Here is a 27,048-nt window from a genome sequence, read left to right on the forward strand (position 1 = left end):
TTGCGTCAAAGTCTTCCCCCATCCCATCTGGGCAGATAAACCTGCCCACTCTCCCCCTCCCTTTCAAGCAAGGTGGGCTGCAGCTGTCTGGCCTTCTGAGCCCCTGAGACAGGGAGAGGCTGGGGAGGGGAGCTTACCCCTCCCATGGCAAGACTCCCACTGCAAATCTGCCTGGTCTAACACAGTGGTTCTCACACTTCAGTGAGCCCAGGGTTAGCTGGAGGTTTTTTCATTACAGTGCTGTGATAGCAAAAGAGTAGAATGAACTCAATGCCCAGCTATAGGGTACTGGTCCATAGGGGTATGTCTGTATTCACAGTGGGAACGTGCTCCTGGTGGAATAGTATGCAGCCTTGAAAAGTAGGGAAGAGCTGCAGGTTCTGATAGGAAAGTTGTCTAAGGTATAGTACTATGTTAAAAGAAAGGGTGGCTATAACAGCCTGTGAAGTACCATGTGGCTTTCATTTCATTTCCCCACCGAGTGGAATACCTTCAAGTCTTACATAAACAGATCCTCTCCTCCATGAAAGAGATAAAAACAAAATACAAATCAGAATACCCATGTGGTTTCCATCATTTGAACTTATTTTATTGATATTCGTTAGCAAATAAAGTTTTATCGTTGATTTTTGATGCATTACAACACACTTTTTGATAGTGGTTGCCCAAGGTTGATCATGTATTTACTATACTAAATACTGCAACGTCCGAACTGCTGATTTTTACAGTGGTATTTCCTTGGTGACGATGAGTGGGCTCCTCTCTCTGATACATAAAGTGGTCCATTCAGTTCACGGTTTTCATAGTCCTTGGTTTTTCTACCTAACGCTTTAAAATACATTCAAACAAAGTGATCTAAGTTCCTTGCAGTGAGTGCACACGTACAAACCACAAGGAGGGTTAAAAACATAATTAACCAGCATCCTCATGTTCAGAGAATATGCTGTGGGACTGAAGCTTGCTCCTGGGGACTTTCTCAGAGTATCTTCAGTGGACATAAGGTTACAGTCATTCAAGTGAAGGACACATCTTTTGCCAAGGGGTGATGCAACATGGCAATTTCATTTGCATATGATGTTATCCTTCCATAAATGCCTGGAACAAATGGCCACAGAATGCTGTGATGGACACTGCAGTCTTCAGATGAGAATAAATAAATGACCTGCTTCACCCTGGAATGCCACAGACACACTGTGACTGGAGCTGGAAAGGAGAGAGGACGTCTGTTTAAAATACAGCACACATAAATAATAAATAAAAGTCCAAAACTTAGTCGGTGACAGCAGCAGGGCCAGGCTCCCTCGCTCATTCATGGTTCCTCTCACGAGCACCTCTGTCTTTTCCTAAGGATAAAAAAGGGGCACAGGAGAGCAGGGCTTTGAGGGGAAGGAAATATCCTGCTGTGACTGCTCTGTTCTGAAACGAGGGGGCAAAACGTGCAAGCATCGAATGGCTGCCACGAAAGACCATGGAGGTGAAAGCACATGGACCAGACACGGGTGTCAGAGTAAGGAGTGGGCTCAGCAGAAGGCCAAAGCCTCGTTTTCCCTGTGAGCCTACGTTGGGTTGTGGTTTGTTTTACCTTTACTGTTGGCAAATTTCATTCACCTTTTCCCCTGTCTCCTTTCCCTTCAATCCTATTGCTCAAGCTGTCTTGGGTCTGGTCTCACTCAATTCGGTTGTGACACTGGGTCCCAGAAAGAAGCTGCTGTCTCCTTAGTGGCTTGATGTGTTTGCCATGTGCTTTTTGGGGTGTCGGAGAACCACAGAGAGGAACATCCACTATGACTTCCCATCTGGTACCATTACCTCCCTACCCATAAAAAAAAATGGAAAAGTAAAACAAACCACACAGAACCCACGTGGGCCGCTGAACCACCGGTGCAGCGGGAGTGTAAACACATTCGCTTTCAGATGGGTCAGACGTCTGGCCCGATGGCTGATTATAAAACACTGAAGGAAGACTTTAGGTTGAAGGCATGGAAAGAAAAAGTCATCCCTCAAAAAAGAAGCGGCCATCCACCGAGGCAGAATCGTGAAGGTCTGAAGGCCACCCGCAAACGAAAGAACAGCTCTCCAGTCCGGAAAGCTATGTCAGTTGCATGTGGCTGCTGACGGAGGCTCCTGACACTCTTACAGGGTGGGCGAGGGGCCCGACAACACCGACACTGAATCCCTGTGCCCTGTGCCGCGTGACAGCTCACCACGCACAGCACTGGCAGCCCGCTACGAATTCACTGGTTTCCTATCCATGGGATAAGAACGCCACTGGAGTTTCAGTGCTTCTTGAAGGACAGGAGAAAAGGACACCTGCCTGCCCTGCCCCCAGGCTGGTGCAGGTGAAGTCCTCAGGAGAGCAATGACAGTGCTGGGGCACTCGGGTGGGATGTAAAGAAAGGGAGGGGCGGATACAGGTCTCCAAGTCTTATGTACACATTTTACAGTCTCCACTCTTCCCCCAGTAGGCACGAGGTTGATTTGTCTAGCTCAGGAGAGGAGGGACGAGGAGGGAAGAGGGAGAGAGGGCAGTGCAGGGGGGAAGAGAGGGAGGCGGGACAAGATTGGACTGCTCCTCCGAAGGGCCCCCATCCTGCCCTCACCGCAAGCTAGTTTGTTTGGGGAGCTTAGCACCCATCAAGATGCCCGAGGTCAGAGTCACGGGGGCCTTCATCTGCATGCTGGACCCCACCATGGTGGGGAAGCTGCGATTCCGCCGGATGCCACTATTCAGCGGTAGCCTGCCAATGGCATTGGTGACAGCGGGGCATCCGAGGGGCAGGCCCTCAGGTACCAGGCCTCCAGGGACGAGGGCCTGTGCTGGGCCCGGGGGCCCACAGAGGAGAGGTCCCTGATCCTCAGTCAAGGTGGGGGCGTGGGCTCGCCCTGAGTTCACCACTTTGGCCACGCCAAACCTCCTGACTTTGTCCACGAGGTTGAGGTTGGAGACTGACACATCTGTCTGACTCTCACTGCTGCGGACGTTCTTCTTCTCCCTCACCTCCCTCAGGATGGAGCTGGCCGGCTTGGAAGCCAGGAAGTTGTCGTAGGGAGGGCTCGTGCACTTGAATTCGAAGGAAGGCGGGGAAGACGTGGGCGTCTGCATGGGCGAGTTGGGCGGGGTGGAGGGGATCACAGCCATCCTGGGGGTGTAGGAGTGCAGGAGGGAGTCCCGGCCGGCCCTGTTCCAGCTCTGGGGGTCATACACAGCCGCCGAAATGCCCCGCTCTTTCAGCAGCCACACCAGCCCCAGGGATGTGCTCATAGTGGTCGTGGACTCACGGATGTTAGTGAAGGATTCGGCCAGGCTGAGTCTCCGGGGAGTACACGGCGTGGCCACCGGCGTGGACTTCAAGTGGTTGGCACTGCCACAAGCTGGAGTTGGGGCCGAGTTAAGGCTGGTAGGAAAAGATAAGAGGCCATTCATCAGAAAATGCCCATGAGCACCAAGGACAGGCCAGGCCTGGGACCTGAGAGGACCCCCCCAGCCCAGGCTCCCCGGATGCCTCCTTGTGTCTGCTCCCTTCTCTCACCCACCGGGGCCTGGGATTCCCTTTGGTGGGGCCTGGTTTAAGTTAATAGGAAGCTGCACCCTTCTCTCAGCCCATGGGGTATGTATCACTGTCTCCTCTGCAAATGAGGAAACGGACTCAGAGGTCATGTGGCTTACTCAGTGTCACACTCAGTTATCAAGTGGAAGACCCTGGATTTGAACCCGAGTCTGAGTGACACCCCCAAATAAGGGAAGAAGCCCTTCGGCAGAGAGGTTTTCTTTCTCTACCAAATTTACTCCAATTCCAGTGTCCCTTCCTACTACCTACTTCCCTGAGGCAAGAAGTCACCCAGGACTATGGGATATGAGAATTTATCTAGGGGTGGGCAAAGCGGCTGGGACATCCAGACAGAGGGCCCTTGGTGATGGGGAAACTGAGGCTGCAGGCGCACATCAAGCCAGCGGCAGATCCCGGCCTGTTGGCGCCCAGTACAGTGCTTTTTCCTCTGCACAGAGCTCAACTTGGTCCTTCCCACAGCTGCCCACATCCATCTTGATGAGTGGAGTTATGGGGTTAGAGGAAGCATGCAGTATTATGACATCTATGGAGCTACCTGGGAAAAGGCCCAGTGTGACACCTGTTACTAAAAGAAAGCAAAGGTTCCTTTGTCTACTTGTATCATGGTGGTGGAGGATTCACTATGTTCCAGAAGCTGGGATTCAGCCAGGAAGGGAGTTAACAGAAAAGTGTAAACAGGGCCAGCAGGGGCAAATGCACTGCTGTCTGCTAGAAGCACCTGGAAGGGCCCCCTTCTGACAGCTGCTACAGAACGGTGCGAGGCCTCCCGGGCACAGGAGCCTGGTGCTGTTGCAGCGTGAGCAGCGGAGGGGCAAAGCAGCACCTCCTTCCTCACCGTCTACGGGACCTGCCTGCATGCTGCCCAAGCATGTGGCTGCCGCTGCAGGTGTCCCTTGGAGGAAGCCAGCAGGGTGGTCCCCAGGAGCTGGGGGACAGAGCCCTCTCTCCTCAGCCTGGTAGGGGGAGGGCAAAGCACCAACGTAGGGAAAGGGAAGGAAAGGGGACACACTCTGGAGCCGGGTCCTGGGATGACCAGAGCAGAGGCCCCTCCTGCAGGAGGACAGCTCACGAGCAAGTACAAGCTGAGGCACCATGGAGCTTCACACTCAGGAGCCCTCGCCGCTGGCCAGGCACATAGGGGTGAGGCACACAGAAGAGCCCCAGCCCACATAAGCTCGGGGTGGGGATGCTGTGGTCAGGACCACTCAGAGAAACACGAGATGAGGAACGGCAACACATTCCTAAGCTGAAAAGGTGGACGCCTCACATGGTGCAGGTGGAATCCTGCAACATAAGGACCTACAAGCAAGGGAGGCCCAAAAAGTCCTGGACTTAATGTCCCATTTACAGGGCCATTCCTAGGGAGAGTCCTGGTTTTGTTTTGAGCTGCATGCTTTCCAACTCTGGCAATAAAAGCCTGCTCTTGCTACTGACGGCCCAGGCTTTCCTGGCCCTGACAAGGCCCTGTAGATGCCGACAGGCGTGCAGTGTTGAGTTCTACGACTACAGTCAGAAGAGCGCCAGGGCGCCGGGGGAAGCCCTGTCTCATGGTTTTTAAACACCATCTCTTCCTAACATAAAGCCATGGGACAGGGAAGCCAGCTTCTACACCCTCGGGAAGGAAGATGGAGAAGACAGGCTAAAACGTGGAGATGCCCTTCTGGTGAGAACTTTGGTTAGGCCTCTATTAGTGTTGGCATTCGGCTCGACGGGGGCGTTTAGATGGGTTAGGGGTATCCACTGTCAAGGCTGAGTTAGCCAGGCACAACCACAGAGACACACCCACGCCTAAGTCCAGGGTTAGTGGCGGCCACGCGTGCACACACAGCTCCTTCCACGTGGCCCTGCCAGGGCAGGCACTGCTGGTGGTGTGCTCACCCCCTGCCTCGCCTGTGGGCTCACTCTCTGCCCTACATCACCTCTCAGCTCAACAGGGCATGGGGCTGCTTCGTCGTCCTCCTCACATGACCTGTGGAGAGTTATTCAGAATTTAAGGTGCTCCTTGGGTGGCCGCTCCCTCCAAGCCGGCCCTGCTTGCCTTCCTCCCTTTCTGCTTTACCTTTCATTCCCTGGCATAGCGCACGACACAGGAAGTGGCTGACTCCGCCATGTCGGGGAGACCATTTTCCCTTTCACGGGAAACTGGGGAGCTGAGCAGATCACCCCATACCATACAAATCCTCTTGCTGGATGGTGCCAAATCTATCACTTCTCAGAGGCACCAGGGGGAAAGGGACCATGCTGGACATGTGATTCAGTCTCTAGATTTTATCATTTCAGCCACTACAGAGTGGCTGTGAGGCACGATTCCTGCGGTCTATTCTATGAGCACAATGGCTTCCACAGGGCTCAGGAACTCCATTCTGTGAAAAAACTCCATGCTCTACTGGCAAAGTTTGGGGCAAAAAGCCAACAGACGTGGCCTTAGGGACTGTGGGCGTGTCATCTTCAGCTGGTTAAGGAGCGGTCTGAGAGTCTCCCATGGCCAACTAAAAGGGCAGCTAAAGGTGGTCCGGGTCTACCTGCACTGGACCTGAATCAATATGAGCCTCGATTCAAAAGGAAAGACAGGCCCTAGAACAGGAGTCTGCGAGCGCTGAGGAGATGCTTCAGCTGCCCAGAGTTGGTGTTGAATGAGCCTCTCTACTTGGGCTTTTCTCGACAGTAAGTCTTACAAGGAGTGTCCCCACTGTACCCCACCCCTGCCCACCCCTGGGGCCGGGGTCCCTTACCTTGGAGTGACCCGCGTGAGCTCGTCTGAAGGATGCAGGATGCGACAGGTAGTGAAGGTGAAGGTGGAGTTGGTCTGTGACATGCACTTCCCAGGGTGGTGTGCTAAAGTGGGGGGAAGGGGGACAAAACACATTGCTTGCATCCAAGTATACCCATGAGAAAATGAAAATCAAGCACAGCCCTCAACAGATGCAAGAAGCGATGAGCTACCTTGTTAACTGGATTTGGGCGAGGAAGGTGAAACGCAAATGTTCTGGATCGCAGGTGGTTCCTCAGAAATAACCACACTTTTGAGCACTGGCGTGCAGAGCATAGAATTCCAGCTTCCAACCCAATCCAGACAGGGTTCCCCCTCGGCGTTCTTTGGCCAGCAGTGGATCCAGTTTGAGGGGCTAAAGGGCCCATGGGGGTCAATTTGGTTTCCCTCCTTAGAAGTCAGAATCTGCCTTCTTTCTTTTTGTTTTACATTTTGTTTTCATTGGCAAACAGGTGCCAAACTCTGCCAAAGGGAGGGGACAGGTGTGGGAGGGGGAGAGGCACTTGCCACCTGGAAACAGGACAAGGCTCGCGTGGCTCCTTTTTCTGTGTACATAAAAAAGGGGCTTGGGGAAGCTGGCTCCACTATTGTCCATCTGTGGTCAGCAGGGCGGGAGATGGGACCTCAGCTGCCTTAGCAACGACGTGGCAAGAGTCCCAGAGCCCGGGGTCCCTGCGGTGCTGTCTGACACACAGCGGTGAGAGCAGCACCAGTCCCCCGGGGCCACTCTCTTGTCACGTCTAGGGTGTCTGATTTCTAATGAAAATGAGACAGCCACAAGTTGTCATCAATTTATTTCCCTTTAAAGCTCTACAGAGTTATTGTTAAGGCAGCTGAAGGCTATGATTTGGAGCAAAGTAAATCACAGAAGTGTTAGGGCCATGCGTCAGAAGGCTGGCGAGTGATACGTAATAAGGAAGCGTCTACGGGAGATATCATGATTGCAGAGGTCATCCTCATTCATAACTCAAACATTAAAAAAAAAGGAAAAAAGAAAACAAGACAAAAAGATGCTGCTTCAAATAGCATGCACAATGAAATACTGGGGTACCCTCCCCACCCCACCCCACCTGCCCACCGTCCCTGCAGCAGCTCAGCCCCCAGAGACCTCCTGGGAGAGAAGTGATTAGGGTATCAGAGGCTATGCGCGCTCTGAAGATTCAAAAGGCTGTGAATGAGAATCTTCTAGTTCTTTATGGCAAGTTTTCTCTTGGCTTTGACAAAAAGGGAAAGGAGGGCAAAACAAGAAGAGACTGGTGCCCCAAACCTGCAGATCCACACGTGGGTGATGATGTCTTAAACAAAAAACAAAGAAACAAACAAAAAAAACACCCCAGAAACCATATGAAACAAATGAACAAAAAATGTTGGAGGCACGCAGATTGAAAGCAGGCAGCTCAAAGCCAGCACACAAAAAATGGTGGTGGTCACTAGAGGAGCACGCAAGGCTGGTTCGCCCGGATTATTATGGTCCGACCCGTCTGTCTGTGTCAGGGAGGCTCCTGTGGCCTCTGGAGTGGCTGTTAGCACCACGGCCACAAAAGCAAACTCTCAACCACAGGGAGCTCCAGACAAAGGGCCTTGGGGGGGTGGGGGGGCGGGAAGGGGGGAGCGGGGCACACACAGAAAAATAGCCTTTATGAATCTTTGTTTCTCAACCAATAAATGGAATGGTTTAGGGACTCTGATAACTGAGGAACTGCTGCAAGCAAAACAAAAATGGAATCAGCTATGAAGAAAAGGCAACCAAACAATCACGATTCTCTGACTGCCATCGGTCTAGAAACAAAAGCAACAAAAAGCCTGAGAAAAGCATCCCAAAGAGCGCGAAGGGTTATTTGGGTGGGAGAAAAGAAAACAAGGCAGTAACTAGAGGTCATTAAGACAAAACAGTTGAAAGAGGGATAGAACATTTAGAACAATCAAACAAAAGCAAGGGTGGATTTGAAATGAGAGGCGTACCCCTTTAAAACGCATGGCAAAACATCAAATCAAAAGGTCACCATGTTCACTTCCTCCTTCCCCCATCACATATTGGATCTTTGATTTTAACAGGGGGTGTAAGATGGACATTTTAGAGACACAATTAATTGCATCAGCAGAAGCAAAACCCATCCTATGCAAATGGGTTTGGGGGACAGGAAAAGGCTGCTAAAATTCAAGTCATCATTCCCCAGAAGCAATGGATAGCCTTAGAGGACCAAGGAAAATCAACCAGTGTCAAAAGTGCCCAAGCCAGAGGTTCGGCCCCTTCAAAATACCACTGGACGCCTGGACCCGCCAGCTCTCCTCTTGTCACCGCCTGCCCGGCTGCTGCAACACTTCCCTTCCTTGGGACACAACACAGAGACAGTGAGTCGCCTGAGGTTCCCTGTGCTGTCACAGAGCAGCTCCGGGCTGATTCCTACAGCCCTGCGTTCAGGAGACAGCAATTTCTCAAAGGAAGAGGCACAGAACACGTTCTTCTGGGCAGGGTGAGAGCACGCGACTGAAGCCCCCAGCCCCCTCCACACGCCGAGCCCTGCCTTACATGCTGTGTGTTCCCCTTGAGCAGCTCACTTGGGGCCTCCAAGGACAGGGTTTCCTTGGACTCCATGCTCTGACTTCCTTCTGGAATCCTGTCCTTTTTCTCAGTCTGACTGTTGGGCCTCAGCGTATTGTGAGGAGGGAGTAAACCGGTTCGAGTAGTAATACTGACAAGTGCTTTTGTTACCTGTTTTATTTGGGAAGGAACTTGCATTTCCCAATAAAACCTCTAATCCTTCATTGTTTTTATTTGTTCCTCCTCCCCCAGCCTCTGACAGGGATACAAAATCCAAATCTGCCAAAGATAACCTTTAAACTTAATTAATCCTTTATTATTTGAGGTCTTCTACGTTGGTGAACTACATGCGGGGGATTAATGTGCAGACTTTTTGTTCTGAGAACATGGCACGTGCAAGCACACACCCTTCAGGGAGCTGCAGGTGGGCGTCGGAGGGCTTTGTAAGGGTGACAGCCACCCTGCTCCCTGGCTCTGATCCGATCCTGACATGCTTTCTGCCTAGAGCAGATGAACTTGGTGAAGGGTTCTGACTGCTGTGCTCTTCTGGGGGCCCATCATACTGGTACTGACTGGAAAACTGGGTGCTTGGGATCTTGCTGCTGCACCAGTCACGGGGTACCTGGCACACCCCCTCCCCCAGTCTCCAGTGATGCCCTGGGTGCCCCTGCAGAATGCACTGGTGGGGACCTGAGGGACAGCCAGGACTCTGCCAGTCTGACCATCCATGTGGATCAGATGTGTATACACCAGCTCATGCATTTCAGTCAATCTGGTACAGGGAAGGGCAGGCTGATAATGTGCTGGGGACAGCAGGAACTTTTCTCTCTAAGGGCCATCGTAGCACCCAGTCCTTAAAAGAACCCTCACGGGAGCCCATGCAGATGGCAGGGTGCAAATAACTGCACTTGGTTATTTCTACGGGGAGTTGCCACATACACAGGGAAAGGCTGCTTCAAAGAGGACCACTGAGGACAGAAACGCCGGTCATGCCACATAACCAAGCTATTTTTCTGTTCGCCCAAGTACTTTCTTAAAAATATACATATAAACAGTAAAAATGCATCCCAAAATCTTGAAAAAAAAGGACTCCGTCTTTGCAACACACTGAGAACCTTCCATATTATATTCTCTTCCCCTCTCTTCATGGGACGTGGCCAACTTGTATAGGATGAAGTGCCCCGATCTTCCTTTTTCTTAACTTGGACGTGTAGTGTTGCAGTGTGAAGCTGCTCTCATGCAATCTGAATCTGCTTTGTAATTGCTATAAACTCATTAACCACCACCGCCACACACACACACTCATTCTCCCTCAACAGCCCCCTCGCCCACACACACCCTTTAATTCCAGCAGCTGCCACCACATCAACGGTGGCACACAGGCCAGCCTTTTCTCTTCAAGCAAAAACAAACATATTGAAAAGAAAAGCCACCTTCATCTAGCTTAAAGGTGTGGCCTGAACTAAGCCCTAAGAATGTCACTTCCTTTCTTTATCTTTTTACCAGCTTCTAATGACTTTGTTGCCTTTCGCTCAAGCAGTAACAGCATTGGGAGTCGGGGTGGGGCTAGGGTTACAGGAAGAGGGCGTCTCTGCCTGTCAGCTACATGTCCACTTTTTAAACAGGCAAAAACAATGCTTTAGAATTCTTCCTAAAAGACTAAAAGGGCATCGAAAAATACTTTAAAGACTTTTTCTGTCACTTCTTTAACTCCGGCCATGAATTTTTCTGGGGGAAAAAAAAAAAAGTTCTATGATGCATCCTCGTGTGCAAAGCTCCATAAAACGTTCATTTGCCCCATGCGTCATCATTTAACATAAATAGTTTGGGGTTAATGTGGCTTTAATATGTTTTTCTTGGGGCGGGGGGCTGGCAGGAGGAGGTCCGAGCAGTTTCAGATACAATAGTGCAGCTTCTATTTTTTTTTAAATAAAATAAAAGCGATTTTAAATTACACACTGTTATAAGATGATGTTCTTTAAGCCCTTAGTTCCAGGCTTCACATGGGCTGGGTACCACTTTTTCTGTTTCTTAAGCATTTTTTCAGCGGAGTCCTCATTTGGTCCTGCAACTCTACAGGGACCCCTGGGTCTCCCGTGCAGACCTCAGCCTGCAGGTACTGGGGTGGTTTCTAGCACAGAGATTGAGAACCACATCACAAGGTCTTTTTCTGGTTTCGTAACAGCTTATTTTTGGCTCCTGTAAAATTTAAAAATTTAAAGTCTACCTTTCCCACTGCACCAATCTGTCTACTCTCTGTTTCTTTTAAAAGGTATGTGATTTAGCAGATGAACAATCTCAACAGCGTCGTGCAGAGAGGACCAGAAATTCCTTCAAGTGGCCCCTGACGAATCTTACGGAGAAAAGGGAATTTTTTAGAATGCTGTTAAAATGTCAAAAGGGCAAATGCAACAGTCTCTTTGTTAGATCCTTCGGATGCCAACAAAACTGGGCCCCATAGCCTCTGTCCTCTTGTTCTTCCTTCCGTGTCCAGACACCCACAGGCGCGAGAGCCACGTGGCTAAGCTGCATTAAGACCTCTCTCTGTCCGTCAGCGCTTTCGACGCCAGTTTCAGAGCGCACTTCTCCCAGGTGTCAGTAGGCGGCGCAACTGGGCAGCTCATGGAACCTCAAGGCACCTCCACGCGCTCGCTCAAGGGTCCCTCCAGTTAGGAAAGCGGCGGTGCAGACGCCCGCTCAACAGTCCCGGTGGGTGCTCCTAGGAGCGCGGGTTTTCAGGGGTGAGGATGTTATAGACAACCTGCTTCCCACAAGCGGATTCCGTCCAGGAAATATTAAGTAGGGTTGACTGTACGCTGTTTCTTTGGGGGAAGAGTTAATGTTCTTCATTCATTTTTCCATTTACGGGCTGCAGTTGGCCTTGTTTGCTCTGGGTGAATAAATATACTGATGCAAGCGTACAGGGCTGCCTCAGCATCTCCAAATACAGAAGGGTGTGAGCAGGCCATGTGCTCTGTCCATAACCACCACACTCCTGACACTGCTACAGACTCAGACGGGACTGAAACATCAGCCATCATCACCAACTCTCTCCGTGAAGACAGGAAGGAACTTCCCTGTATCTGAGGTCTGTGAATTGAATGCACCAGACTTTTCCTTCCAGATCCACCAGGCCCCCACGGCCAACTTTCCTTCACAAGTCCGTCTGGCTCCTGCTTCTGCGACAGGGACAAAATGCGACAGGATGCAGGTTGGTGTGACTTTGCTCAAATCAGACGAAGCTGGAGTTAATGCTCGGCTCCCGGAACTTTCCATCTGGTTCCTTTCCTCCCCAGCTGTGCCTTTCCCTTTCCTTGCTCAGTAACCACTCCTGAACAGACCATGGACTTGTGGTCCAAATAAGGAAGCTACAAAAGGAGCTGATTCTTGGCTTTTGCCTCTGTGGACCCGGGTGCTGCCACCCCAGGGAATTTTCAAGGGCTGTTTTCACCAAATGTGATTTTGGCCTTAAACAGTTATTTTAGGGTCTTAGCCCCAAACATGACACAGCTTCACTGCAAGGCCATTGCCAGACAGGCACCGATGATACGAGCCTGTTTTAGGGTATTTCTCCCACTTGAAACAGTCTCCTGAGTATTAAAATAAACGGACCTTCACTTTCTTCTGTCTGGGTTGCTTTAATCCCACCTCTCTCTCCTTTAAGGATCAAGGCATCCAACTGAATTCTGTCCAACCAACCACCTACGGACAACTGTGAGACTAAACTCTGATCTTAATTCTTTATCACACGCAGGCTCTTCCCTACACATAAATACCTAAAATCCAGAACACAGACCGTACAAGATAGTGACTACTTCTGATAAAGTGTACTTTCTGCGTGAATTAAAACATAAAATAGGCCACTGAAATAAAGTAAAACTATAATCTAAAAATTGTTTTAAACAATCCATTTTAATCATCTAAATTAGTTACAAATGTGAAAACAAGGATTCATCCTTTTTAAGACATGGGATTGATTATAAAAATCAGCAAATGGTGATACAACAATACATTAAAATATATTAATAAGTTTTTCTCAGTACGTACTCAAAACTTATTCTCCATGAGACAGCTGGCTCTAGACAAAAGTGCCTAATATATAACTCTTCCCAATTTCCTCCCATCAGACCAGTTGCAAGAAAAAAGATGAGTCACCTTCTGTCTCCAAAATTTCTCCCTACTCAGTCTTCCCAGCAGATGGCAGCTCCTGGGACTGTGCAGTTTGGCAACAGAGAAACCCAGGGCCAGGGCAGGGACCAGGCCAGCCCAGATACAAGTGCCAAAGCAGAGGACACCCTAGGCCTTCCTGCTGAAGACTGTCTGTCTCCCTGTGACTCCAAGACTGTGTGCCTAGTGCCACTAGGGCCTCTGGGATTATTGATTTAGAGTGCCGTGCTTCTTACATTCCAAGAATCAAAACGGTCCTGTCGTTCCCAATAGAGACAAAAAGAGCCAAATCAGTGTTCACGCCTTTCCCCTCTGCATGGAGTTTTAAATGAGTCTTAGGCCAGGAAACAAGTTCCAGAGGATGCTCGTTAAACAAGCAGACTTTTCCTAAATTACCTTTAGCAATCTACATAATTCTTTTTGATCGCACACTTCCAACCTGACCCCTCCACAGTTTCAACGGTAAGTTGGTGTGTGTGCCTCTCCTCCAAGTGGCTGGGATGAGTCTGCTGCAGGTGAGTAAGGAGGGGAGATGCAATAAGTTTGTCTTCGTTTACGGAAGAAGAGCGGTGAGGACTTCGGTGCTCATAACTGGGCCCCTCTCTCCCCTGAGAGAAGTTCTTAGCTGACTTGATAAGCTTTATTCCTTCTGTACAACTTCTTGAAGATGCACCTAGTGGCGCTGCTTTAAACTCTGGATTCACCTTCTATCCCACATGTAGGGCTGCAGGGAGGGGGGTCATCACACTGGACATGATTCCTACCCCTTCAGCCACAAAAAGAAACACACGCTGTGTTTCCTATACCGTTGCCTGCATTCCAGGTGGGCTCTAGGGCTGATAACAAAGGGAGGTGACCATACTACAGGTTTCCTTTTCTTAAATGTGAAGATACTAAATCACAAGCATTTTCGCTCCCTTGCAAGCTTTTCTGGTCACTTAATTGCTAAATAAAATAAACCATAAACAAACCCTTACTTGATGATACCTCTAAAGTTGATGTCAAAACAAAAAGAACAGTTGGTCACAAATAAAGTCCCTTGGCCACAGACGTCTGAATTTAGCCAGGGAATGGGAATTGCCACCAAGAACCTCAGCTCTTTCCTACCTTGTGTTGTTTGGGGGCGGGGGTGGGCGGTGGGTTGTGGCCTTCCTGGATGAAAATCATGAATCACAAACGAGCATCCAGTGTTCACACTTGGTGACTCACGAATATCATGAGGATGAAGACATTGGGTTAATTCACCTTTTTCTGGGTCTCTCCCTTTATCCCATAAGAACTTCCTTACCTTCTTGGCATAAGCAGCCAGGAGGTTTAGGACGGCTGGCAAATTGTAACCACATGATCGCTGTGGGTTAGGGCCCTGTGCACAAAGCTGTGCAATCCAGGGCCACCCAGGATGTGGGTAGTTCTGTCAACTCATGGTCACATTTTTAATGCTCATGAGGACAGTGGGGAGGAGAAACCAGCCAAAGCTCTTTTCCAGATTCAGCTGGAGTCCTCTCCCTGGAAGAGCTTCCTGATATTTTCTTAGGGTTGGTTGGTTAAGGAGTACTGCTAAAACCCTTTTTCAAAAATCCATTTTGAACAAACATGTGAGCTGGAAAGGAGACATATATACCTTCACTCAAGTTAGAAAAGTAAAACATTTGGCTGATCAAGTGTTGTCTAAAATCCTGAATACTTCCTGGGCTTCCTCCTGCTTTAATGTGGCCTGTAGGTGACAGATTCCCATGTTCACCTTCTGAATGGCCCAGAACTCATAATTTCCCCTAAAACTGACCAACTCAGCCCAACTCAGGTTGGAAATCGCCAAGGGACTTGAGAATCTGCCCTTTAGACACGGGAGAGACCCAGAACAGGAGGAGGGGAGCTGGTGTTCTGGGGGGCAGGGAGTGGGGTTTATCCACTTCTTTTTAGCAGCCTTTCCTGCCCTGGCATCAAGAGCCCCACTGGGCCATGTACCTCCAAGATGGGTGGGGAGCTTCACCCATTTGTTACAAAAGGAGGCATTGGACTCTGCGTTAAAAACCAGAACTGCACAATGGGAATGCTTTAATCACCCACACAGACGAGCAGAAGCTACAGACAGAGAGCTACTATGGATGGTGCTCGGAACAGAGGTGAGAATGGCCCAGAATTCTGCCTCCGGTAAAGGTGCCAGGTTTACAGGACTTATCTCGGTGCCCTCACCAGACCCCTCCTCCTCCTCCTCCTCCGTGGCCGCTGGCGGCTCCTGCATCTCTTCTGGGGAAGCCTGAGGCCGGCTCTGGTAACTTCTGCTGCCTGAGACAGTCACGTGTGCTCGGGACCTCTCACCTGAGGTCTCTGGCTGCTGTGCTGGTGTGGAGGTAGCTAGGCCCGGGAGGGAAATGTGGTCACCTGTGTCGTCTTCTTCAAAGTCGTTAAGGCAGTATACTTCGTCCTGGTCAACGTCTAGCGTCCGGAAGCCCTTGGTGACCACACCGGGCCGGGGGTCCAGGATGCCCCCGAGGTGAGGCTGGGCCAGCTGCTGCCAGTGGTGCAGGGTGGCAGAACCTTGGAGGAGAAAGAGAAAGGGGGACAGAGAGAAGACAGGGTTAGGATGGGACTCCGAGCTGACGGCTGTTCCCCACCCTCAGAGTGTGGAGCGGGGGCCCCGCAGGCCATGAGCTCTGCGGGTGGACTCCGGGAGGAACTCTGGGGACTGCCTCTGCCCCTCTTGCTGGGCAACAGCAGCTGATACCCCACCATGTCTGGAAGGGGCACCAACTTAAGGGATCAAAATGATTTCTTTTTAAAGTAAAATTCATGCCATACTGTGTGCCAAGGGCATTTGGTGACAGACTCTTTATTTTAATCAACTCATGTCAACCCCCACATCTAACACAGAATCACGTTAGAAACAGAGGAGGAAAAAATTAGTAAGACAGGCGCAAAAGGGGGTCGGGGGAGGGGATGGTGGGTGCCGATTCTATGCTGAGTACACACTGCTGGGAGCAGGGAGGACAGAGCAGGGGCAGAATAAGGCCATGTGAAGCCAACCCCAGGAGGCACAACAAAAGGACAGCAAGAAGAAACTCAAGTAGCACACAGAGATAAGCGGTAGGCACGGCCATCGCCTCCCTCACGTAGGTGTTCTGTATCTGCCAGCAACCTCAAGGTATTCCAGGTTTAGGGAGAGGGAACAGGTCTCAAGAAGGGACTGAGGAACATGGTAAGTCTGCATGGAGGTCTGAGGCGGAGTTGCCCATCTCCTCAGTGACACCGGACCCCAGCTCTCAAATGACACCACGCAAGGTCTGTAATAACACCGGAGTGTGTCCCTGAGGGCCTCGAGAGTGTCACAGGTGCTCACAAACAGAAGTGTTCCAAGTGTGCTTAGGAAACCTGGGTTAAGAAGTGTATCCACTGAGGGTCATCTCAGAACCTTTAGCATGTTGCTGTGTGCTGGGACCCTGCCCGGCCCGTCTTCTCCCTGCACATTTACTACACCTCACGCGGCCCGGGGATTGTGGATGTGTGGCCCGTGAGGCTGGGTGTTCTAGCCTCATTCTCCTGATGGAGTTAACCACACAAATAAATATGCTACACTCAAGAGAGACTTTGCGAGAGGGGCTCAGGCGTGGGAAAGCAAGAGCCTTCCTGCACACATGGCATCCCAGGGACCACTGATTTACTGATGTTGTCCTGTGTTCATTGGGCAAGAAGCCCTCTAGGCTACTAGGCTTTCCTGTTAGAAAGGGGAGCCAAGGATGCCAGCAGCTCAGGAAGACAAGATGGAAGAGAAGGGAAAGGCAGGCAGGCAGTGAGGTCAGGAAGCCCACGAGAAATGTGACTGAGATGCAGAGAACCCATGCTCATCAGGAGTTCCCTACCCTCTGGGTGCACGGTGAGGGTATGACCTCCAAACACTGCTGGAAAGTAACTTCCCATGGGACAGTCTCAGCCAAGGAGTCGCGAAAGGATTTTGTAAACGGGCAATTTCAAATCACTTGAGAGACAAAAAACTGTCCACAACGCCAATGCATGTTTAGAAGAGTTCCTGGACACCCACTTTGAGGTCCGTCCCAGTTTTAAGTGTATACAATAATAACCTGCTTAACCACAATCGATTGAATATAAATTGAAAATATTCTAAATGCAAAAAAGAAATAAGAAAGAGATGCATATGATGAAAGAAGGCATCGCATACTTGTTCTCTCACTCGGTGCTAAGACACACTTAAGACTAGTGGTTCTCAACTGGGGGCGATTTTGACCCCCAGGGGACATTTGGTAATGTCTGGTGGCATGTTTGGTTGTCACAACTGTGGAGGAAAAGGGAGTGCTAATGGCCGCCAGTGGGTAGAGCCAGGGCTGCTGCCAAGCATCCTATAATGCACAGGACAGCCTGTCCCATCCTGTCACAGGACAGCCCCTGTGACAAAGAATGACCTGGCCCCAAACGTCAACAGTGCCGAGACTGAGAAACCCTGACCTAGGGCTACGGTTCTTATTCTCAGATCCTTTGAGAATCTGAAGGAATCCGAGGGCCCTCTCCTCAAAGGGAGCTCACATGCAAGCAGGACTGCGCACAAATGGCCGGGGCTGAAGTCAGGTTTGGGATCTGGGCTTCCAGGTGCCACAGCGACACGTTGTACAAAGGGCTACCCTGCGTGGCAGCTGATTTTATGCGTATTATACCAGCTCATTCCTCGGAACGGCCCTATGAGTGAGTCTTACTACCCACTCTTCACACGGGAGGGAACTGAGGTTCGCTGAAGTGACACAACTTCCACAGTTACTGAAGCAGTGGTATAGGCCGGGTTCCTTTGGTAACCTCACACTGGCCACCCCTCAAAATCTACAGGCCTGAAAATAAGCAAGGACATCAGCGTTCTGGCCAGGAACCTGGGCTAAGTGAGAAGCATAAATGGTGGACAGTAAAACTTCCAGGTAGGTGTCCAGGACCCGCTAGGAGACACACGCCTGAAGATGGGATTTCTCATGCCAGGCCCCCCCGAGTCCCCATTTATAATCCATAATGGGCCCCCTGTTCACGAGTTCACTGGAAGTACAAGGCACATTCCAGGCAACAAAACCACACTGGGGAGAAGTCTTCAATACGGCACACGACATCCAGCTTAGGACTGCACATACGGGCCTTAGACCGATTGTGAGAAATCCCTGTCTACGAGTGGCCACGTCACCTCTACTTTTGGAAGGGGAAGAAAGGGAATGTCGACAGACACTGGAAGGTGAAGAACTGCGCTGAGGAAGTGCCAAATCTCCGCATGCTTCTGATGGGGACACTAGATGTTTACAATGCATGGGAAACAACTCGGTGAGGCTGGAGGATGGGCCCAGACCAGAGGTGCACGTGCCTGGATCCTGCTTTTGTTCAACAGCCTGCCCCCATCTGTCCCCACCTCATGCATGGGATCCGGAGAGAAATGAGGCTGCAAAGGGTTTGCTGTTTGGTGTTAAAGAGGCTACTGGAATGCATGGGGTTATTTGCATTCCCTAAAAGTGCATAGCCACCGAATTCAGTGACATTACAACCAAAAGATGGTGCTCAAAAGTGTATCGTACTTGGACTTTTTACACCACGCCTCGGGCATCCCTTACTCACATAAGAATAGCCAACCTTTATCGAACACTTACTAAGTGCCAAGCACACTTCTAAGAAGTCTACATTTGTTCTCTCACTTAATCGTTATAACCCTGTTGTCCCCATTATACAGATGAGAAAACTGAGCATGGGAGGCAGAGTAATTTGCCAGAGGCTGCACAGCTGACAACTGGTCAATCTTGGATTCAAACGCAGGCTGGCTCCAGTGTCCATTGTCTTAACGATACAGACTGCCTCTCAGCCAACATATGTGTCTCAGATATAAGGTCAATAACATACCAGAATGGCTTCTCTAATCCTCATACAGGCGTTTTCGGTTCTGCAAAAGTGAATATTGGTGAAAGCGTCTGCAACCTTGTTATTTACGGCATGCGGTGGGGTTCAGAGACCATCTCCACTCCTGACTGGTTCTGAGGCCCTAGGAAGATTTGCTGAGCCCAGCACTGGGGCAGAACACCTCACACCCCACCTCCCTTCCATTGTCACTGCCTGGACCACCATGGAGGAATGCTGATCGCCTGGCTACCTGAAGTCCTTCCTTCCATACGAGAAGGCATCCAAGTGAAAGGAGATGTGAATTGGATCTTATTCAGAGCTTTCGTTACCTCTTTCCTATCCCTTTTCCCAGCCGGGCTTCCTGTATTTGTCAAGCACAAAGCAGGAGGATCACTGTACTGTTAGCGACCGCCTGCCACCACCACCTCCTCCTACCCCATGAGAATGAGGTTGGGGTCAAGCAAGCGGGACGGGGTCGAGAGGAACCTCCCTCGTTGGCACCTAGGAAACAAGGGCGTGGACAGTACAAAAACCAGAATCACACTCACTGCCCCTGTCCCTCTGTTTGCTTTCCTTCCACACCCCACTGTTCTAACCAAAAGGTACTCGTCATCAGCGGAGAAGAAAAGCAAATTCATTTATGTCAGAGGAGCACCCGAGGCCTCAAAGTTAGAACTAAACCTTCTGGATAATGTACAGTTTAGAAGTGTGTGCTTTTCCCTGATACATATTAACTCGTTTATTTGGAAATACTACCTTGGTTATAATTAATCAGAAAGGAAGAACAAAATACAGGGGGGAAAATACTGCCTGACTCATCTTTTTAATGCAGATATATGTCTTCTAGTCTGAATGTTCTGTTTGTTCTCCACCTGCTTAAAACATGTAAGGTAAGACAGAGAAACAAGAGTGCTAGCATTCTTAAACACCTAGCCCAGCTATTTGGCTGACTCCACTAAGCAGACAGCGAGATTAATTAAATAGGTAAGGGAAACACCGATGAAGACACAGATTGGCTATCTGCAATGATTCCCAGCCAACATTCTCCAGGGCCTCACCCCAGGTACATTTACCTGGGCCACTGGAGATCACAGGAATCCTATCAGTTTCCCAGTGGGTGAGTGGAAAAGGATGATGTGAGAACATGGCCCCAGCACAATGCTGGTCCAGGTCTCAGCACTAGTAAGGACACTCTTTAGACAGGAGCTGCTGGGATAGGAACACATTTGAGAAGCCTAAGTTTTAATTAGGACCTATTAGGTGCTGGGCGTAATAATATAAAACACATCACATTAATCTTCACCACAATCTTCTGTTGCAGATGTGAGCCCTATTTCACAAATATGGGAAAGAAGGCTCAAAAAAGTGAGGTAACTTATCCAGTGCCACAGTTAGAGCTGCACTGAAGCCGGTGACAGGCAGACTTCCATGCCAGCACTCCACCTTATCAAATTCAACACAATAACACCAAAGATAATTGTGGAGGGGAAGAAGAAAGAAAACATTGATTGTATTTTAAATAGCGAAAAAGTCCAAGAACTACAAAATGGAGCCAGAGAGATGCCTATCGGATGCGTTACAGGCCATAGTGATAAGAGATGAATTCTTAATGGTTGTGATTTAACTTCCTCGTGAGCAGGTATTATAGATGAAATTTATCTTGCAAATCTAATGGGAGTCATTCTTATTCCATTATCACAAAACTACTGCTATCTATGTCACAAGATTAAAAGCAAAACGATGAATTGGTCAAAATAAATTAAAAAAAAATTTCTTCCTGTAATACACATGGAAAATGAATCCAAAAACATATCCTTAAATGATCTAATGAAACACAAAGTCAAATATAGAAAGCAGACAAGACAGAGATGATAAACTCCAATGATCTTTGAGACAAAGGAGAAAAAAGAAAAGAAAGGCAAAAAGTAAAATTGCGGAAATGGAAGATTTTATTGAAAGAAAAAACAGACATAATTGTGGATCAGAAAACAATCGCCAAGCTTACAACTGAATGAACAATTTTTAAAGAATGAGCCATCCCTTTTCTGAAATCTAAGAAGGACCTAAGTTATATAATAAAAAAATAATAAGGGAGAAAAGAATGTAAACCCACCCTCTTCCTCGCTTTGGGGGATACAGAACCCAGCATGTCCTGCATCTTTAACAAGCAAACCTCATCTTACAGCAAGAATTCTCAACTGCCCACAAGGGGTTGAAAATGGGTTCTTGTGGGGGTGAAAAGAATCTACTTTCTTTAGGCACAGAACACAGATATACATATTGTACATAAACAGTATATCTGTGGCATTACATTTTCAGGGGGGAATAAATGTCTTAAAATAATTCCTTAAAGGGGGCAATAATTTTTAAAAAGTTAAGAAACACTGTCGTACAGAAATTCTGATTTGGCTTTGCGTTAGGTATGTAATACAGAATTCTAAACCCCTTCTCAAACTTAACATGGGTTTCCAAAACACAGGAGTAAAAAATGAACATTACAAACACTTGGTGTATCTTGGGTGGGTAGTGGTAGGTAAAGGGAAGAAATTTTATAATGCCTAAAGGAAAAAGAAAGAAAAAGAGGTGAGTTTTTTCATGGGTTTAATCATGTGGGGTGTCCCTGGTACTACAAAGAGGAACGCCCCTGGAAAACCCAGGCTTAAGGAGGCACGGAACTCATGGGCCTGCACAGCCACCCCCTTCCTGGCCCTCAAGTTGCTGAGGCCTGGGAGCCTGGAGCAGAACATTGCATAGGAAGAAAGCCCCAGTCTCCTTATTGGAAGAGCCAAGGAAAACATGGTGAGCCGACAAACTGCAAATTGCTTTCATGTGGTTATTGAAATAAAACATAAACCGGTGGCTTTGCACCCCTCCCTCCCTGACACCAACATTTCTGTGAAATCACAGCATTAATTCTCTACGCTGCTCGGACCCCCAGGCAGGACTGAATTAACTTCTGAGTAAGTGCATCTGCCTCGCAAAAAGATTTTCATGTCTAAGGTTCTAAATGCGCAAGAGAGAGAGAACTAGAAAGCCACCGTCTGCACGTTCTTTTCTTTGGCTTACTGGCCGAGATTTGCCTTGGGCGCCTGTGTGTGTATTTCCAAACCTGCACCCGGGAGCTGGGGGCCGGGGCTCGAGGCCCCTCAGAGGAACTCAAACCAGCAGCGTGGGCGGCTATCCCGGAAGAAAAAGGAGTAGGCGTGACAGAGGCTCCCCGCTTGCTGATGGTGGATCAGGGACCACAGCGAGTCGCCGAGGAGGACAGAGAGGGGACGAGGCCCCTGGTGATCACCTTCCAGCGGCTTCACGATCTGGAGTTTCTCAGGCAGGTAGGAGCGGCTGCTGAAGGACATGCCCGAGAAGCCGGTGAACTCGGAGAGGCGGGAGTGCGTGCCCAGGGACATGATGCTCTCGGTGGGCGTGAGGGAGCCGCTGGGCAGCTCGCCCTTCTCCGCCAGCTCCCTGAGCTTCCTCTCCTGCTCCTCCTCGAAGAACCTCCTCTCGGAGATGAAATTCTCCCGGCGGAGGGACAGCCGCCGCAGCGCAGTCTCCAGGTCGTGGGAGCCTGGGGTGCCCGGGGTCCCCGGCTTCTTACTCTGCTCCTTGTTTCTGGAAGGAGGGGAGACAGCATGAGTGTAGGACACCCAGCAGGGGGCGCTGTGCAATGTACAATGAGGCCTTACTGCTGAATGTGCAAGGGAGGCTGCAGGATTTTCTAAGGAAATCAAGGCAAGCCTTGGAAAGGCAGGCAAAAATGGGGAAACAAATGCCTGGCCTTAAGAACTAATTTTCTCTTTTTTTTTTTTTTTTTTGCGGGGGGGAGGGTAGGGGTGGTGGCGAGCAGAGGGAAGAAAGCACTCAGGTAGAATGAAAATTTGCACACGCAATGTAAAATCCAGTCCTTCCAAACACCTCCCTCACGAGCCCTTAGGAAGAAGCCTTCAGATGCAGTTGGTAGTTACCAGAAGGGCAGCAGGCTCAAAGGACACTTCTTTCCTCTTGAATTTAAAGAGCGGACAGCTCAAAAACAGTTCTGATCAAGCAGTGTCCCAACTGTCTGACACAATTGGTCAGAAAAAAACGATTTTATTAAGTCACAGGAAAGGGTGCACAAAGCAGACAATGCTGGGGAGGGGTGAGTCCTGCGGGGCTTCAGGACAGAGGGACTGACCACTGCGGAGGAAGTCCCACCCCTGGGACGCTCGGTATGATGGGTCCTCACTGGGCACCCTGTACCCCACCTTCTGAAACAAACCCGATTCTGGTCATGAGATATAGTCTGAGTTCTCCTCACCCTTTCGACCATCCCAGCTACAAAGGGGTTCATGCAACAAATGTCTATTGTGTCACCTTAACAGTGAGGATTAAAAGAAACACATTTACACTTATCCCCGTCAGTATCTTACAGAAAAGCAGACTTCCTGGCACTTCCTGGCACTTCCTCAAACTGGTTAAAATATCAGTATCAAGTAAGCTCCGAGGCTTGGTAAAACACATGTGGGAACGGAAAGGTCTATATGGTTCCGGCAATTCTTCACCGTCTCTCTCCCCTGATTCTGAACCTGCGCTCAATCCACACGCCTTCTCCCCAAAACAGAAAGGGAAGAACGCCCCCTGGCTCACCCCAGGTTGTCTGACTCTGCTTCCAGGATAATGCTGTTGGTCTTGTTGTCCAGGACGACGTTGCCGACGTCGCTGCCGTAGAAGCTGGAGCGGGGGGTGCTGACGCAGCTGGACAGGAGGGAGTTCATGGCCGAGGACTGGTTGGAACCGGGGATGTTCATGGGGGAGGGCGTCAGAGACCGCTGCTTGACAACCTGGTTGATGTTCCTCACGGTCTCAAAGACTCGCTTCTGGTGACTGGGGAGAACGCACATCAGCCATGAATGAGCAAGTGTAGGAATGACCTTGGCATAAACCCTCCAAAAAACAATCCACTGAGGAGCCAACAAGGCAGCAGACACATGTGAGCCCCCAAACAAGCTGCCATCCGGGCCCCTCCTTGTGTTTCTGAGGGTGCTGGTTGGAATTCGAGAGACTCAACACCCACTGAATTAAAGGCTCTGATATGTGGTTGTGTCTTAAAGGTAATGTTAGCAAGAGTGAGTGATACTGCTTTTCACTTCCTTTAAGCTTGACCTACAAATAAAAGTACGTATGTCGCACTTTGTCTCCCAGCTAGTTTGTTTTTCATGATAGTCATTACAATGCAGACTCCAGGAGGGCAGTGTTCACTGCCCAGTACATAACAGGGCTCAATAGATATTTGTAGAATATTTCTCGATTTCATATACAGTCACATGCCGCTTAATAACGGGGATATGTTCTGAGAAATGCATCATCAGGCGAGTTCATCGTTGCGCAAACATCATACAGTGCTCTTACACACACCCGGATGGTGTAGCCTGCTACACACCCAGGCTGTACGGGGTAGCTTACTGCTGCTCGCTGACAAGCCTGGACAGCTTGTTAACTGCACAACACACAAGATTAAATCAAGCACAAGGGGACATGATGCAATTAAGAGACGCAGTAAATAGGCGATGTCTGAGGCTACTGCTGGTGGAACTCAGCATACTGTTTTATGGCATGCCATTATTTTTGTAAGTAGAAAGAGTATACTCCAAAATAACAAAGTATGGTATAGTAAGTACATAAACCAGTAACCTAATCGTCTATTATCACTATCAGGTATCCTGTGCTGTATGTAATTGTATGTGCTGTACTTTTATACGACGGGCAGCACAGTGGGTTTGTTTATACCAGCATCACCACAAATGTATGTCATGCATTGCACTATGACATCATGACAGCCACAACATCACTAGGCAGGAGGAATTTTTCAGCTCCCTTGTAATCTTATGGGACCAATGTCGTCTATATGGTCCATCGTTGACCCAAATGTCATTACGTGGCACATGGCGGTATATAAAACAAGACTTAAAGTTAGTCTTAAACTTCTATAATGAGATGATAAACACCAGATGATTTTTTTTTTTTTTTTTTAAAGAAACTGCTGTCTCTAAGGGCAGAACCACAGACTTTGATGCTCATTTGTTCCCTTTCAAGGAGAAAAAAAGTAGGCATGTTTCTATAATGGCCACTTCTTCCTGGGATGCTGAGGGCCACACACGTGCCAGGGCTCAGGGACACTGGGCACTTCCAGGACCCCGTTTCAGTTCTGTTGGTGGGGTTTGGGTACAGAGAAAGCAGGGTAAAACTGGATCCACAGGTTCCTTATAAACACCACAGGGCAGGCCATACGCAAGGTCTTGAGTTAGAGAGACCGCAGAGGACGCTATCCCTCAGGGGATCCGGGAAGGAAATGGAAGCCTTGCTCACACCCCTGAAGAGTCCTCTGTATCTCATTTCCTGTCATTCTCTTTTCCTAACAGACGTTAAGAATTTAAACAGTAATGTTTTTCATTGAAAGATAAAAATGAGTGGTGGTGTTAAAGGGAGGTGGGAAACACGTCTCTCCTCACCCAGCTTTCTGCAAGCTCACACTATATCTTTAAAACCTAATAGGAGGTGCTGGTGGGATGTTATCAGCTGGGTTATTTCCCTTAATCTGCACTTAAGCTGTGGAAGGCCCAAACACTGCTTGTTTGGACCATCACAGGTCACGAGGTGGTCTCCGGGAAGCTTAGAAGTGAGGCCGTACGCGATGTCTGGAGAGTCAGGCTCTTCCAACTGCAGCTCCTTGCGCATTGTTCCCTCGATCTCGGCTGCCAAAGAGTCCTGGGAAAAGCCAGAAGACACACACGTGAGCAGCAACTCAAACGCTATCTCCAGAAGAGGCACGCGGCCAGGCTAGCCATAGAAGGGTAAACTGAGGCCTGAAATGCCCGCAGACTTCTCACAAGATTGATGGCATTTGCCATTGTCAGAGACCCCGGCTGAGCAATAATCGGGGCAGGTGCGGAAGGCAGCGGGCACCAACGGGCCTTGAGTGTAAAACCCCTTTGCTTCCAGGCAGCTACGGGTCTGAAAGCAAACCCTATGTTCCCTGGGCCCGACCATGGGGCTGCCACTGTGGCCACAGGAGAGGAAGAGAACTTACGGGGGGGAGAGAGCACTGTATTCAGAACAACAGACATGGACGAATTTCCATTGCCCCCCAAGCTCATGAGCAGTCAGAGAGGGTGTCACGGCCCACGTAGGCCTAAGTTATTGTCCTCTCAGTCTCCAGGGTCCGCTAACCCTTTGGCTCCGCTAACCCAGGGTTCTGAACTGCCCGCCACTCCTCATCGTGTGAGGTAGAGCCTAACAGACAATCCTCACACGTCTGCCAACAGAATCAGGTGTGTGTAGAAAAGCACCTGCTGAGGCCTCAGAGGAGGACGCCCATGTGGGACAACCTGAAGGGAAAGGCTAAATCCTTCCACACCACAGAACTTCCTGCGATGATGGGAAGGGTCTCTGTCTGCGCTGGCCAGCGTGGGGGCCACCAGCCACAGGGGGCCATCAAGCCCTTGGAATATGGCCAGTGTGACGGAGGAACTGAGTTCTTAATTGCATTTAATTTTAATTGATTTAAATTAAATTGATTTAAATACCTTTAATGAATAATGCACTTGAAAAACAGACAGACACCTTCAAAAACAGAGCTGTGCCAAACACGAGCTTTTCCTCCGCAAATGTGAAAGCTGAAAAATCTCTCCAGAAGAAACCCAAATGCAGATGTTCAATTTAACTTTTCTCATGCAACGGTTTACATTTTAAAATACAGGTCTGTCCTTCAGAGTGCGGAACGCAGCGTGGGGTAAATCCTAGTGCACAGGAAACAAGGTGGCCCCCCAGGAGATGGCTGTGCCCAGATGAGAAACCAGGAAGGAGGAGAACTAATGCAAGGGGCACAGTCTGTGAGCTGGGGGTAGTCAGCTCTAGATTGAGGAATCAGGGTCAGAATGTTCTTCGCTGAGATTCCTGGTATTACTTGCTGGATCACTGCTCTGCAGCTTGGAAAGATGACTATTCAGGTTACGTATCATTGTTTTTGGTTTCATTAGATTTCAGTCAAGTAGAGAGAGAAAAAGAGCTCGAGCCTGACTTGGATGCATGAAAGCAACGAAGAAAAAGAGGTCATAACTGAGGAAAAGTGGACCAGACAACAAGGGGTGGGGTGA

The 27,048-nt window shown here is 49.4% G+C and overlaps 1 protein-coding gene across 11 annotated transcripts in view; it reads right to left on the bottom strand.

Annotated features, from left to right (window-relative positions):
* Positions 1–564: 564 nt before the first annotated feature.
* TRAK1 (trafficking kinesin protein 1) overlaps positions 565–27,048 on the bottom strand; it is a 168,326-nt gene continuing 141,842 nt past the window's right edge. For 4 of the 11 annotated variants that reach the window (XM_074312572.2, XM_019727550.3, XM_074312571.2 and 1 more), the window contains 6 exons: positions 25,584–25,660; positions 23,543–23,779; positions 22,212–22,528; positions 15,431–15,586; positions 6,302–6,404; positions 565–3,395 (listed from right to left, as the gene is read on the bottom strand). In XM_074312572.2, coding sequence (XP_074168673.2) covers positions 2,597–3,395; positions 6,302–6,404; positions 15,431–15,586; positions 22,212–22,528; positions 23,543–23,779; positions 25,584–25,660 — 1,689 coding nt within the window. In that variant the 3' untranslated portion in view covers positions 565–2,596. Of the gene's footprint in view, positions 3,396–6,301; positions 6,405–15,241; positions 15,587–22,211; positions 22,529–23,542; positions 23,780–25,583; positions 25,661–27,048 lie in introns of all 11 variants that reach the window. The other 7 variants (XM_074312568.2, XM_019727547.3, XM_019727551.3 and 4 more) reach the window with 2 other exon arrangements.

The sequence above is a fragment of the Rhinolophus sinicus genome, chromosome 5, assembly GCF_057876585.1.
Source record: "Rhinolophus sinicus isolate RSI-liver-muscle chromosome 5, RSI-T2T, whole genome shotgun sequence".
Classification (NCBI taxonomy): domain Eukaryota; kingdom Metazoa; phylum Chordata; class Mammalia; order Chiroptera; family Rhinolophidae; genus Rhinolophus; species Rhinolophus sinicus.